A 14,725-nucleotide genomic window follows, 5' to 3' on the forward strand; every position below is an offset into this window, starting at 1 on the left:
GGCAGAGTCAAGATTAGGGAATCTGGGTGAGATATTACACTATGTCTCACCACAAGATGATCATAAACTCTGTGGAAAGTTTGTTGACTTTCATCAGAGGTCCTGCTGCAGTTCAGCAGTCTTTTAAATCATCCCTTGCTTACTCCTAATTGGACATACGTATATTTCAATTCTGACTATTATTTCTGGTCAATTTAGACCAGAGACCACAGGCATCACTTCAGAAGTCCCAGTGAGCATCTAGAATCTGAGTATCCTTCCATTCTCTCCTGCCTCATGTCTAAATCAGCTCCCACATGAGCTTCCCTCAGGACAACATATACCATAACCCTGGATCCCTCCAACTGGTTAGCTGGTCTGCAGTGTCCCAGTCTCCATTCTCTAGGGAAGGGAGAAGACACTGCAATTCTCATAATGGTTATTTCAAGCCATTTTCATGTGAACTGTCTTTGGAGGCTAGGACTTAAATCTCTCCTCTACTACTCACTGTCTTCCATGGGCAAATGATTTAAACTCAAAGAAGTTTAGTTTCTTTATCTGTACAACGGGAATAATAATAATAATAATCCCCTTAATAGGGTCATATTATTAAGAGCCTAGCATAGAGCCTGGCACAAATTAGGCACTATAAATATTAGTTCCTTTTCCTTCTCTTCCCCACACCCATCCTTGTTTCCTTTTTTTTTTTTTTGTGAGGAAGGTCAGCCCCGAGCTAACATCCATGCCAATCCTCCTCTTTTTTTGCTGAGGAAAACTGGCCCTGGGCTAACATATGTGCCTGTCTTCCTCCACTTTATATGGGACGCCACCACAGCATGGCCTGACAATTGGTGCACCCGGTTCTGGATATGAACCCAGACCACCAGCAGGGAAGCGCGCGCACTTAACCGCTATGCCACAGGGCCGGCCCCCCATCCTTATTTCTTTATTCTCTACAGATGACTTCAAAACCTTCTTTTTGGGTGATTCCCTCAACTTCCCTTATATCTCTATCAAAAACTTCTCATTTACAGTACAATTTTCTCAAAAATGAGTTGGCACTTTGAAGGCAAGAGACTTAATGTTTTTCAGACCCACTGTCACAATAATTCCACTTGTAGGAATCTTTTAGGAAGAAGTAGTTGGAAATGTTTATGTGCATTCTATGTATAATATTCTATAACATAATTATACTAAATATATTTTAAAATATTCTATATAATGTATAAGATTCTATATTCCGTGTTTATAGACACACAAAGATGTTTGTTGTGGGATTATTTATCCTAGAAAAAAATACATTTTCTCTGTATCTGTGCTCATTATTTCGTCCTTCCCTCCTGCTTCTGAGAAACAAGTAACCCTTTTCTTCCCAAGATTCAACTAAAAGTATTTTTTAAAATAACAAGACTAATATATGCTTATAGAAAATCTGGAAAATATGATAAAAAAAATCACTTATGAGTCTGCTCTCCAGTGCTGACTACTACAGTACATTTTAACACACATAAACATATACATAATTCATTTATACCTTTTAAAACAAAATTAGATATTACGCCAATTATTTTGTAATTTATATTATTTCCTATCTTTTTCCTATCATTACAATAGCATCTTTCCTAATGGCCATATCTTAATTTATCTAACCAACATCCTATGATTGTTAGAAGCATTTAAGCTCTCTTTGTGTTCTCAAGATTATACACAGCACTGTGCTTCTGCAGCTCCATTTTGGGCACTTCCTAAATTATTTCCTTGCCCGTCTCTGTTCCTGATACCATCCCCCACGCCTCCATTTCTATTATTTGTTTTTTTTTGTGAGGAAGATCAGCCCTGAGCTAACATCCGTGCTAATCCTTCTCTTTTTGCTGAGGAAGACCAGCTCTGAGCTAACATCTATTGCCAATCCTCCTCTTTTTTTTTTCCCCCAAAGCCCCAGTAGATAGTTGTACGTCATAGTTGCACATCCTTCTAGTTGCTGTATGTGGGACGTGGCCTCAGCATGGCCGGAGAAGCGGTGTGTCGGTGCGCGCCCAGGATCGAAACCCGGGCCGCCAGTAGCGGAGCGCGGGCGCTTAACCGCTAAGCCACGGGGCTGGCCCCCCACGCCTCCATTTCTGAGACCCTGACCCATTGCTTCTCCATCTCTCCCATAGCATGGGCCTTTGCCTCTGGTCAGGCTCCTGCCCTCTGGCCTACAAACATTATTACAAACCTGCTCCAGGCATATCTATCCTTCAAAACTTTCCCCCTTGATTCTTCCGGCCTTTCTCAGCATCCCTCTGTCCCCTCTGGCCTCACAGGTAGGGCTCTTCCTTCTGCTTAAGGCAAAGTTCTGGATCCCCTTCCTTACTGCTTCCATCAATTATCCCCACTCCTGTCTTTAAACTCTTCCTCTTTCCTGCCTCCTTTCTCCTAGCCTATACATTTACTTAATCTTTCCCATCCACAGATCTTTTCCAGACCATGACTTTCCCCCTGCCTCCCAGCGTCCATCCTTTCTTACTTCTCTTTTCAGCCAAACACCTTGGAAAAGTAAATTGCACTTGCTATGTCCCATTTTCTCCCTGACACTGTCACCTGGCTCCAATATTACCTTCTAAATTGTCAAATGCAATTGACATTATTTGTTCTTATCTTGCCTGACTTTATTCAATTTTACTCCCTGAACTCTGTCCTGGAATGTCTCTTCCTAAAATGGCTCCCTCTCAGACACTTCTGTCAGCTCTTCTTTCTCTAATCATCCTGAATGTGGGCTTGTCACCACACTAAGGGTTCTCATAGTGTGGTTCTCAGACATCAGCATGGCCTGGGAACTTGTTAGAAATGCAAATTTTCAGGCCCCACTTCAGACCTCCTGAATCAAAAACTGGTGGGGTATTCACTCAAGTTTGAGAACCATTGTGCAACACATTCTCCCTGGCCCATTTCCTCTATTAGCTTCACTTTAACTATTCTTTTCACACCTAATACTCCTAAAATTCTTTCCATCTCAGACTGCTCTTGAGAGCTCCAATCCTCTACATACAACTACCGATAGGGCATTTCCACTGGCTACCCATTAGGTTTCTAAAGGAAAATAATCTCCTCCCATAATCCTGTCATTTCTATTGTATCCCTTTCCTCCCAAATGATGCCATCTACCCAGTTGCCAGTGCCAAGATCCTGGGATTCCTTTGATTCCTCTCTCGTTTACCCACCTAAAAAAGCATTAGTTTGCCATTTCAGGAGTCTCTCTCAAATTGGCAATGTCCTCTCACCTGCATTGCGATTACTTTACATCAGGCCCATCCTCCTTACTACTTGGATTACTACAATCACCTTCTAACTAGGTCAATGGCCTGGAGTCTGGTCCCTTTCCAATCTACCCTCCACATTGCTATCAGAATTACCTTTCTAAAATAAAAGTCTGATTGTGCTTGTCCCCTGCTTAGTCCCTCAGTGGCTGTCCAGTGCCTTTGAGATAAAGCCCAAACTTGGTATGGTGGCACTGCAGGGGCCTTGATGTCCAGACCCCTGCTTGCCTCTGCAGCCTCCTCTCCTGCTGTTCTTTACATGTTCTCTCTGCTCCAGCCCTAGGGGGAAACTGGAATTACTCAGAGTTCCTCAGACAGGCTACTCTCACACCCTCAAGCCGTTGTTCATGCTATTTTGCTATTTGCTTTGTGAGGAATGCCCTTCTTTCACATATTATCTGGGAAATTTTTTCTTCTCTAGGGCTCAGCTCTGAGTCAGCTACTGTATAAAACCTTCCCTGGAGGCCCAGGCTGAGTCCCATGTGCTCCCACAGCCCCCAGGTCATGACTTCATCAGAGCCCTTATTACATTGTGTTCTGTTCTCTTGCTGTCTGCCCTAGGCATCTGGGAGCAGCCTGAGGACAAGCCTGTATGTTATCTTGGTTTAGTGCAAGGCCTGACACACAGTAGCTGCTTAACAAGAGGAAGACTCCTTTCTCTTTTCTTGGAAGGAAACTATATTTACTGCCTATTTCCTAACTACCTCTATTTTTTCATTCCCACCCTTGCTAACTGCCTAACAATCTGGCCTTATCTATTTAAGCCTTCATCTTCTTCAACTTCTCTGCAGCAGTGAACCACTCACTTCTCAAAAAAATTCTCTTCCCTGGGCCCCTGAGCTGACACTTTTTGAGTTCTCTTGACTTTCTGGTCTGCACTCTGACCATGCTTCTTCGTGCTTTTTTGCAACTGCTATGCCAGGCACTATGGCAAGCACAGGGATGGGTGGTGGAGGTGGGATATGTGCAGTTATGTGCTAGTAAGCTGGCTCTCTGAGAAGAAAAAAGGTCCTGATTTGTAGCTTTTGTCTATTCCATAATGTAAATACTCTCACTACGACTGATTTCAGGTTACCAACATTTAACAATCAGCTCACGAAATTCCTGAATATTTAATAATTGGCTCTCATGAGTATAAGCCAGCTCCAGCACACCACTGGACATGCAGAAAAATGAATAAGACCAGTTTAACATCCAGGAAGGTATAATGTAGTGGAGGGAACATAGAAATAATTATAAAAAAATGTGATTAGCACTATTATAGTGTTTAAACAAGGCACTATGGGGTTGAGTGGAAGGAAGGCTTAATTAGGAAAATCTGTGAATACTTCCTATAAGAAGGGAGGGGGGTTTGAACTGGACATTAAAAAACGAGTACCTTAAAGGCAGGCATAAGCAGGAAAACGATTCCAAGCAGAGGAAAGTCTTGAACAAAGGCAGGATAGTTCAGTATTTAGGGGAAGGGCTAATAAATCAGTAGGACTGGGATGCAAGGAATGTGGGATACCAGAATGGATTCTGCCACTATCTAGTTTTGTGACCCTGGTGAAACTGGTTAACTTCCCCAGGCCAGTTTCTGATTCTTTAAAATACAAATTTGGGGGCCAGCCCGGTGTTCGCTGGTTCGGATCCTGGGCGCGCACCGACGCACTGCTTGTTGAGCCATGCTGTGGCGGCATCCCATATAAAGTAGAGGAAGATGGGTACGGGTGTTAGCTCAGGGCCAATCTTCCTCAGCAAAAAGAGGCGGACTGGCATCAGATGTTAGCTCAGGGCTGATCTTCCTCACACACACAAAAATATAAATTTAATTTCTATGACCCATTTCTGCCTTGATTTGATGATTGACCCTGGGAAGAGAAAGAAAACACAAGAGTAGGGGAGAAGGACAAAGGAAGAAATGTATATAGTGTGGAGATTTTAGGCAGCTAAACGCTCTAGTGTTGGCAATGCTGCAGGAGCCTCCCTCTGTTAGTCTTCCCTGCTGACTTCCGGCTCAATCTCAGTTATGAAAACCCTAAACCCATGTTTGAGCCATTGCATGGTTTGCTGAAAGCTCAGTTCTTTTCTTTTAAAGTTAATAAATATACTGAATCTTGACAGTATATGTAGAGGCAACTTAGTTCATCCATCTGCTTTGAGAAAACAGAGGATTCTCCTTTTTTCTTAAAAAGTATCAAGATCCCATAGGCTCCCCTAGTAACTTACTCCCTTTGAATAATTATTATTGAGTCTATTTAGAACTCCCCCATCCCCACCTCTTGTGTATCTTGAGAACTATCTGATCTTCATTCCTTTTTAAAAACATTTTGAATCATAAAACATACACAGAAAAGTGCATAAAACAAATGAAAGATATAATTATAGAGCAAACATCCATGTTAACCACCAATCAGAGCAAGAGACAACCTTGCCATAACCTAGGAAATCCTCCATGTGTTACTTCCCAAGCACAACCCTCCAGAGGGAACCACTGTCTTGACTTATTAACTATCATATCTTTGTTTTGCCTTTTACCACCCATGGATGTATCCCACAATACTAGTTTAGCATTGCCTGTTAACACTTGATATGAATGGAATTATATTGTATGTATTTCTTTGTCTTTGCTTCTTTTGCTTAACATTCTAACATTCATTCACAGTGCCATGTATAGTTGGTTCATTCTTTCTCATTTCATGGTTATATATAGTAGAATGAGTATCCCATGTTGTCCATTCTACTGTGGATGAACATTTGGGTTGTTTCTAGCCTTTGCCTAGTGTAAACAATGCTGCTATGAACATCTGTGTACATGTGCCCAGTTACGTGAGCTTCCCTAGGGTACAGGGGTAGAATTATTGGATCATAGAGTATGTGTATCCTCATCTTTATCCATCATTCTCTCCCTTGTTTGTGGGCAAAACTTTCTCCACTTTTTTTCTAAAGAATTTTAACTCCTGTGCCTTGGTTCCTGTTTTTCTAACTTTCAATCACGTTTGTCAATCTTCTTTTTTTATCAGTACTGATTCTAGCTTCTACATCTGTGTACCACCTTCCTCCTGTAGTTAAGAATGGTTTCCTCTCCCAAGGAGTAATTCTTTTTTTATTATTTAAATAGGAAACGTATTTGGGACATTTTGAGAGTTCTCTTTCGAATGTGCACAAAATGGAAAGCACATATTTGATTAATAGAGAGCCAGGGAAAGGCTTCTTTCTGTGAGGCATTATAGTATGGGAATTGGAACTGTGGGCTTTTGAGTCAAACCAAATCCACAAGCTGCCACTTGCTGGTTATGTGTCCTTGGGCAAGTTACTTCTTTTGTGCTTTAGTTTCCTTATCTGTCAAAATGTGGATAACAAGTACACCCACTTATAGGGTTATTGTGTGTATTATAAACATTCTTTATATATAAAACAATCTATAAGTTTGATCAAAGTTTGAGGTTTACAAACTTGATCTTCAGGCAGGATGAAGAGGAAAGACAGGCATTCAGAATGCCTTCAGGTTGTATAGTGAAGATACATACTATGAGTTTGTATCCAGTGATTATACTGAGCCTACACACTCTGTCCACCCTCCTTGTGGGGTGGCTGGCTGGGGTAGGAATGTGAGATGCTGCCTGTGGCCACAGAACACAGAGTGAAGTGAATTGGCTCATTTGGGAATCAAACCCACAACCCTGGCTTCATGCATTATTCAATTGGCCAAAATGACATGAAAAAGGAAAAAGTGAATGAGATTAGAAATGCTGTCAAAGTAAACAGGAAGGCAAGAGGACACCACAGGATAACTCAAATTAACAAGCTGCTCTAAATGCATCCTCTCCTTGTGTAATTTATTGTACAGGAGAGTTGGCTGGACTAGAAACCATTCCCAATCATCAAAAAAACCACATTCTAATTTTCCTTATCCTGCAGGCACTCCATGTATAATTCCAGACTTTGTTGCTTACATTTCTTGGTTTTAGGAGATAGTTTTCCAAAGCCAGATACTTAATTACAGGTGTAACACTTCAAGGCGATGACCTAATTAGGGAGCTGAGAAATGTTTATTATAACCATCTTCTTCCTACTCTCACCCTGAAGTTATTCATTTTGACTTGTCTGCTAGTCAACCCCTGTGAAAACATTGACTTTTGGACTCTGAGTCTCTTATTCCCTTTTTTTTTTTTTTTAAATTTTATTTATTTATTTTTTTCCCCCCAAAGCCCCAGTAGATAGTTGTATGTCATCGCTGCACATCCTTCTAGTTGCTGTATGTGGGATGTGGCCTCAGCATGGCCCAAGAAGCAGTACGTCGGTGCGCACCCAGGATCCGAACCCAGGCCACCAGCAGTGGAGCGCGCGCACTTAACCACTAAGCCATGGGGCCGGCTCTCTTATTCCCTATCTTATTCCCTATAAAGCTATCCAAATCTAAAAAGACTTTTGATGAAGCAGCACTTCCAACTTGACATTAACTGTTGGGCCAAATGTTGACCCATTACAGAGGCAGCAATGTCTACTGGATTTTAATTTTTTCAGTTCCTGAGCCACTACTAAATTATTTCACAGTTACACTTAGTAAATCCTCCTATTATGCTTCTTTTCAAATAATTCTTGGAAAATTTGTATTTGAGTATATTGTAGGTGATGGGAAAAAGGTGGAAGAGAAATTAAAAAGAGGAAAAGAGTAGTGCTGAATGATTATCGAATGATGTGGCATGACAATATTTGCTAACTTCACATCAAGATAGCAAGGCCAGATGATTTATTGTTTGTTGTTTCACTAACATATATAATCTGGTAATATATTATTAGAGGGAAGGGCTCTATAATTACTTTTAGACTCTGACTTTAAAGTAAGGCTGTTAACAGGAAAAAGAAAATCAGGGCCGGCCCCGTGGTTTAGCGGTTAAGTGCGCGCGCTCCGCTGCTGGCGGCCCGGCTTTGGATCCCGGGCGCGCACTGACGCATGGCTTCTCTGGTCATGCTAGGGCCATGTCCCACATACAGCAACTAGAAGGATGTGCAGCTATGGCATACAACTATCTGCTGGGGCTTTGGGGGAAAAAATAAATAAAATTAAAAAAAAAAAAAAAAGAAAATCAGCCCTTAACATTTCCATTTGAATTGATAACTTTGGCACAAACCCATGAAGGAGATCCATGGTGGTGGGACTGTCTGTTTGGAGAGGTGCAGATGCCAGCTCCTAATAAGAGAATGCCACATTCTGTAAGTTCCCATAAATTGGAAACCAGGGTCTTGAACAGCAGCAGTGACAGCATAATTTCGTGCTCACATGCCAACGGAAACCCCAGTGTTGGGTTTGTCCACCAAAATGTCAAAGAAACCTTGATGGCGGGTATTTTGGCATTGCTGTGACAAAGGCAACAAGTATTATTGGCATCAAAAAGGAGCCCAGGGAAAAATCTCATTAAATGCAAGAAAAGACTCTAGAGTCTACACAATACTTCTCAACTGAATATTTGAATCTTGCATCCTACAAAATCAGAGCTACTAAGAGAGCAACATGGCCTGCTTTGAGATTCACCTCTTATTTTATTGGCCTACTCACTGGCCAGGGAACACAATAGCCTAACAAGTGATCAAGAGTTGGTGCTAAAGGCCAGCCAGCTGCAGCTTCCTCTGTAAAGGTGAACACATCTTAAACAATGTAGCAGAACTGGGGGCAGCAGAGAGGAAATGGGAGGGTGGGCTCTGTGTGAGCAAAGGCTTTGGCTTGCTTAAGAGTTCAGGTTAGACTTGCAAATTAGAGCTTCTTTAAACAGTGGCTGAGGCCACATATGAAATTACCTCTGTAATTTTCATGTGTCCCTGGTGGAAAAAGAGTCATGAATCTCAAACACCTGGGGAATTGGAGATTTTTTTCCAGAGGCCTACTTGCTCCTTTTGTTTTTTTTTTTTTTTTTTAAAGATTTTATTTATTTATTTTTCCCCCAAAGCCCCAGTAGATAGTTGTCTGTCATAGCTGCACATCCTTCTAGTTGCTGTATGTGGGATGCGGCCTCAGCATGGCTGGAGGAGTGGTGCCTCGGTGCGCACCCGGGATCCGAACTCGGGCCGCCGGCAGCGGAGAGCACGCACTTAACCGCTAAGCCACGGGGCCGGCCCTACTTGCTCCTTTTGAAAAGTGCTACCAGGACTGGGAGGCCCAGGCAACATTTGCTAAAACAACAAAACAAAACAAAACTTCCCAGGTGATTCTGATTTAGTTCCCATACCTTTGAGGGCCACAGCTCTAGTGGAATGGGAACAGGAATGAGTCTGAAGAACTGAAAAGTCCTTTAAATCCTTATGTCCCTTTATCAAATATGGATAATACCCCTGCCCTCCCTACCTTATGAGAATAACAGCTAAGAGTATTTGTTCAATAAATCTTAGCTCTTATGTACCAGGCACTGTCCTAAGAGCTGTGCATGTAATAACCACCTAATCCCATTTTACAGATGAGAAAAATGAATCACAGAGAGGTTCAAGAACTTGCCCAAAGTCACACAGCTAGGGCTTGGATTCAAAGCCAGGCAGTTTGGCTCTAAAGATCATGTTTTTAACTAATATTTATAATGTAAAGAATATAACAAAAACATGCATGAGAAAAGCATCTCATTTTGAAAATTTAAAGGTGCTCTAAGCAGCAGTTGAATGAAGTTCCTGGAGGGAAGAGTCTGCATCTAGATAGCACTTGCCACATAATAGCTGCTCACAAACAACTTGATTCAAAGGACTCAAAAATCTGATCTTTGCCTGTTTCTCTCAAAGGCTGACTTTAGCCTACTGACGTGCCATTGGATAAAGTGACTCCTTTGACAACCAAAAATAAAGGGAAGAACTCTTTGCAGACCAGGTGCCTCACACAGGGCTTGACACCCAGGTGAATAAATAAACGTTGGTTGAACTGAACACCTTCCAGTCAAAGGCATTTTGAAATGAGCTATTCATATTCCACCAAACAGTCCAAATACAAATTATTTAGAATGTCAAAACAGGAAGGGGCATGTGACAAGTTAAGGAAATTAAAAAGAGGGCCGGCCCCGTGGCTTAGTGGTTGGGTGTGTGCGCTCCGCTGCTGGCAGCCTGGGTTCGGATCCCAGGTGCGCACCGACGTACCGCTTCTCCGGCCATGCTGGGGCCGCGTCCCACATACAGCAACTGGAAGGATGTGCAGCTGTGACATACAACTATCTACTGGGGCTTTGGGGGAAAAATAAATAAAATAAAATTATAAAAAAAAATTAAAGAGAAATGGAGCATAAACAGAATAGTAAACAGAATAGTAAAATATTGGGAATTTCAAATTCCCAATAAAGAACCTGGTTAGATATCCTTGAAATCCTCTCTCTTGGCTTAGCAGGGAAGTGGGAGGGAAGAGCTTTTGAGATGGAACAAGCCTATTCTTTAATCTAATACCTCTCATTTGTGTTGTACACATTTGCTGTATATATACTGATCTGAACAAGCTACTTAATATGCTCAGGCGATTTTTTTTAAAGGCTGACTTAAGACCTTACATCATTCCATAACAACCCCTACACATTTTAGCTTGTATGCAAATGTAGCCCAGAAATAAAACAGGTTTTTCTACCACTTTAGACAACAAAATGGGTCCCTTATAACAAGCTGGGCTTGTATTCCTGGCATCAGATCTAATGAAGCACTAGATTCACCTCATGTTCAACAAAACGCTGTATTCGGCCTGCCTGTAATTTCCAACTGATATCTAAAGAGCTAATGCATAACGTAGGTTTTTCCATAATCTCCAAGAATTTAATGAGTAACTGGTTACTCTGTGGTGTGGCATGATCCAAACCTAGGGCAGGCAAATAATCCATGAAGCCCTGTGTGAGAAGCAGTGAGATCTGGTGAGCAAGAGCTCACCCGGGCCTATATTCAGCACTTGATAGAATCATGAAGCAGAAACCACCCATGCCTAATTGTCATTAGGAAGACAAAAACTCAGTTTCTCTAGTATGACATTCTCACCCAGTCTCTCTTATGACACACATCTGTAAAATGTTGCCCACATTACATAGCTGTGGAACGGATTCTCTCTGTGAGACTACTTGGCCTTTGCTTTAAGAGCAGTGTGAAAGGAAGTCAAGACCCTCTTGGGACTAGGAAAAGCAGAAAAACAGATCTAACAGCAGCACGCATCTGCTATGATAGGCTCTTAAAAAGCATATGTTCAACTGATATCTGACCTATACAAGATCACGGCTATGGGCTAATTTTAAGCTGGGGATTAAAGCAACATATATATACACACCCACACATTATTTCCAGGCATCCATATTGCACAGTTGAGGTTTTAAAAAGTGCCTCCTATACAGGGTGTGCCAAAAGTCTTAGTGAAGTTGTAAGCTATTAGGGCTGGGGATGGGGGTGATGGGCTGAACATGCCCTCTGCAGTCCAATAGGGCTAGCTACACATGATCTTGATTTATCATCAGTTAAATGTGCAGCCCAGATTAAAAGAGACATTTTAAAGGACCAATTAGTCAACCCTCACAAAAGTAAATTAAGGGCTTGTGTTGAAACAGCCAGAAGGAAACTCTAGTACAGCACTGTAGCAATAGTGCTTGGAGTATATTCAAATGGAAAAGCTTGGGCTGGAGACACTTGTTTAGAAAAAGAACTACACTCCACCCTCCTTCGTCAAGTAATCCAAGCCATCTTAAATGCTCAAGACTGACCAAGCAAGATGTATTTTAATAAAACTTCTTTCAGCTTGAACTAGATGAATAAACAAATTTTATTCAATGAACAAGTAGAAAGGATTCTTGAATGCTACTACAGTTCTTTTGTGTAGACTGCTTCTAGGATAATGCAAAAAGCTCAGAAAAGGACATCAGATAAGGTAAAAGGCTTTATTAGTCAGGATCAGCTCAAAGTCTGACACTGACACAGTAGGGATAATTATTATCTCATTACATTTGACCTTTGGCACCCATCTAAAGTACTAGTTTTCCAAGTGGGACATGTTTCACCCAGTAGACTCTCAGCAGTTTCTGACAGCCACATTTACCCCAATTTCAATGAGTTGAGCTGTAAGGAGATGTGCAGGGATACAAAGAACAAAATCATCTACTTTAATTATCCTTTTCTTTTTCACGAATTCTTTTTCCCATTGGCTTTCAAAGCAAGAGCAATAGATAGCATTATTGGCAGGTATTGGTCATAAATAACACCTTCCCACAGTCTAACACACAGAAATCAAACACTAAATATAAGAGTTCCTAAATATTCAGTTAATGCTATGGTGTGCTTTGTTTCAAAAACAGCAATTCTATAGCTTCCCTTTATTTTTCTTCTTGGATAAAACCATGGAGAATCCATGTTTAATTGACCTACGCAGTTAGTTCTGGTTGTTACAAACTTAACTTATAAAATCAGAGGAATCAAAGAGCTATCATTAAGAATAGATTTTAAAATTATGACAAAAATACAAATAAAGTCTACATAGTCCTCAGGGATATGGATAAAACGAATCAAGTTTCATGATTGGAAGGGGACTGGACTCTCTTTCAAGGACATAGTACATAGAAAGTATACGGAGCTTGTTTCTATGAGGTTACAAAGGGGAAAAATATAAAACAATGGTTCATTTCAAGATGATCGATACATAATTGTTGATTAAGGGAAGAGATGTTCAAGATATTTTATACATTATTAACTTAGAGTCAGCCTATACACTCTCTATATTAAATATCGAGAGAATTCCATGTCTTTTTGGCTCAAGTCTATACCAGAAGGTCATTGCTTATTATGTATATGAAGAGAATCCAAAAAATCAAGTTAAAGCCAAGATTTATTTCTTCGGTTCTAGATTTTCAGTTCAGAGCTATCTTCTTTTATAAAAACATCACTAAGAAACCATTACATTTTCTTAAAATCTGATGACTTATTTTTTAAAAAGTTGCAGCCCCTAGAGAACTGAGGACTGAATTCAAACCTCAGTTTCAGTGTATGACTAATGATTTTATAAACATCTTCCTCTAATAAATGGCAAAACCCATAACCTTTTATAGAATGTGCTGTGGGGTTGGTAACATAGTAAGATTGCTTGGTAAAAATACGGGGACCTTAAATCTCATATGGGAGATATATTTGGGGGAAAGAGACAAACGTTTCTAGTGTTGTTCTCCTAGTTTCTCCAAAGAGTTGACATTTACCACAGCTTTTAAAATAAAGATGATTTTAACTTAAGAGACTGTATTGTAACACTGAATCAATATAAATGTACTTATGTGAACATCACATTTTTACACATACTTAAGAAAAACCCACAAAAGTGTAGTGAAAAGATTATATATTTTAAATGAAATTATATTTGAGGCAGCATAGATCCAGGGGTCTTCAGCAGAAGACTTCTTCAGCAGTTGGCCTTTATAGACAGGCCTTCTGTGTGGCTAGCAGATACTTCCCACTGTGCACAGAAAGTCTCAGTGTTAACAAGAGACAAGTTTTGTTTTCTGCCTCTACAAGCTGGGATGTTATTATTGTAGAGAATATGCATAATTTAAAAAGTGACTACTAATTCAAAATGTTACAGAGTGACAAACTTAACTTTATGAAATTTAAACACAGCATGCATCCTGAGGAAGCTGCGTATACACTATGGTAGTAGCACCAGACAAGGTAAACTTCAGAGTTGAAAGGAATATCTCTAAAAATGAAAAAAATGGTAGCTTTCCTAAAGACCAGAGTTATAGGGTCACTCTGCTGTATTTTTTATCTTGTTTTAATGGGCCAAAGTTCAGTTAACTCACTCAGATTAGAATCTATAATTCTGTTGACTGTTCAGGACTACAGAAGTCATCTTGGGATTTTCTGTGGAAGTATGTACAGATTTTCCTCATGGAGCTGGGAGTAATGGTGACCTAGAAGAAGAAAATTTAGGTTTCAGAGATTTTCTAAGATAAAGTTCAGCTGTTACCTCAGCAAGTTATCACTAAAGAGTATTTTAAGTTAGGATGCCTAGAATTTTGATTATTTAGTCAGCCAGCTTTCAGTCCCAAATGTTTGGAAAGCAATGTCTCTTTTGGCTGATTTGTACTGAATATAATAAAAACTTAATAGACAGTATGCAACGAAGAAAGCCACAGACTTTTCATGTGAACAGAAAATATTTACCACTTAAACCTCCTAATAGGAACCAAAGAGGTTACAATTACCATCCTCTGAAATAAATGAGTAAACCACCCTCCTAAATTTACAAACGATAGGTATTTAAATGGCAAGCTGCTACCCTCTTCTGAAGAAGTCTACATTATCATTGTGTACACAAAGAAAAAAATTCTTTTAAAGAAATTTTAGCTTCAAAGATTGAAATTATAAAATCAGAAATATTTTGGACTAGCACATTATTTTTTAAAGCTTTTAAGATTTACACATTAGTGAAAACAATTTTTCATTGAAATTGCTTTTCTGCTAACATATAGCTGAGACTAGCTCCCCTGAAAAAA

At 40.2% G+C, this 14,725-nt stretch overlaps 1 protein-coding gene across 9 annotated transcripts in view; it reads right to left on the reverse strand.

The window, feature by feature from the left end:
* The window catches only part of DTL (denticleless E3 ubiquitin protein ligase adapter), an 83,811-nt gene that overhangs the window by 23,362 nt on the left and 45,724 nt on the right, over window positions 1-14,725 (reverse strand). For 7 of the 9 annotated variants that reach the window (XR_015554361.1, XR_015554355.1, XR_015554343.1 and 4 more), the window contains exon 15: window positions 14,030-14,140. Coding sequence is in view for 2 of the 9 variants with exons in the window: in XM_087439403.1 (XP_087295529.1) it covers window positions 14,042-14,140 (99 nt within the window). In the remaining 7 variants the exon portion in view is untranslated. Of the gene's footprint in view, window positions 1-12,108; window positions 14,141-14,725 lie in introns of those variants that run through there. The other 2 variants (XM_087439403.1, XM_004424891.3) reach the window with 2 other exon arrangements.

Source organism: Ceratotherium simum, chromosome 2 (genome assembly GCF_057802395.1).
Source record: "Ceratotherium simum simum isolate JZ-2026a chromosome 2, ASM5780239v1, whole genome shotgun sequence".
In the NCBI taxonomy this organism is placed as follows: domain Eukaryota; kingdom Metazoa; phylum Chordata; class Mammalia; order Perissodactyla; family Rhinocerotidae; genus Ceratotherium; species Ceratotherium simum.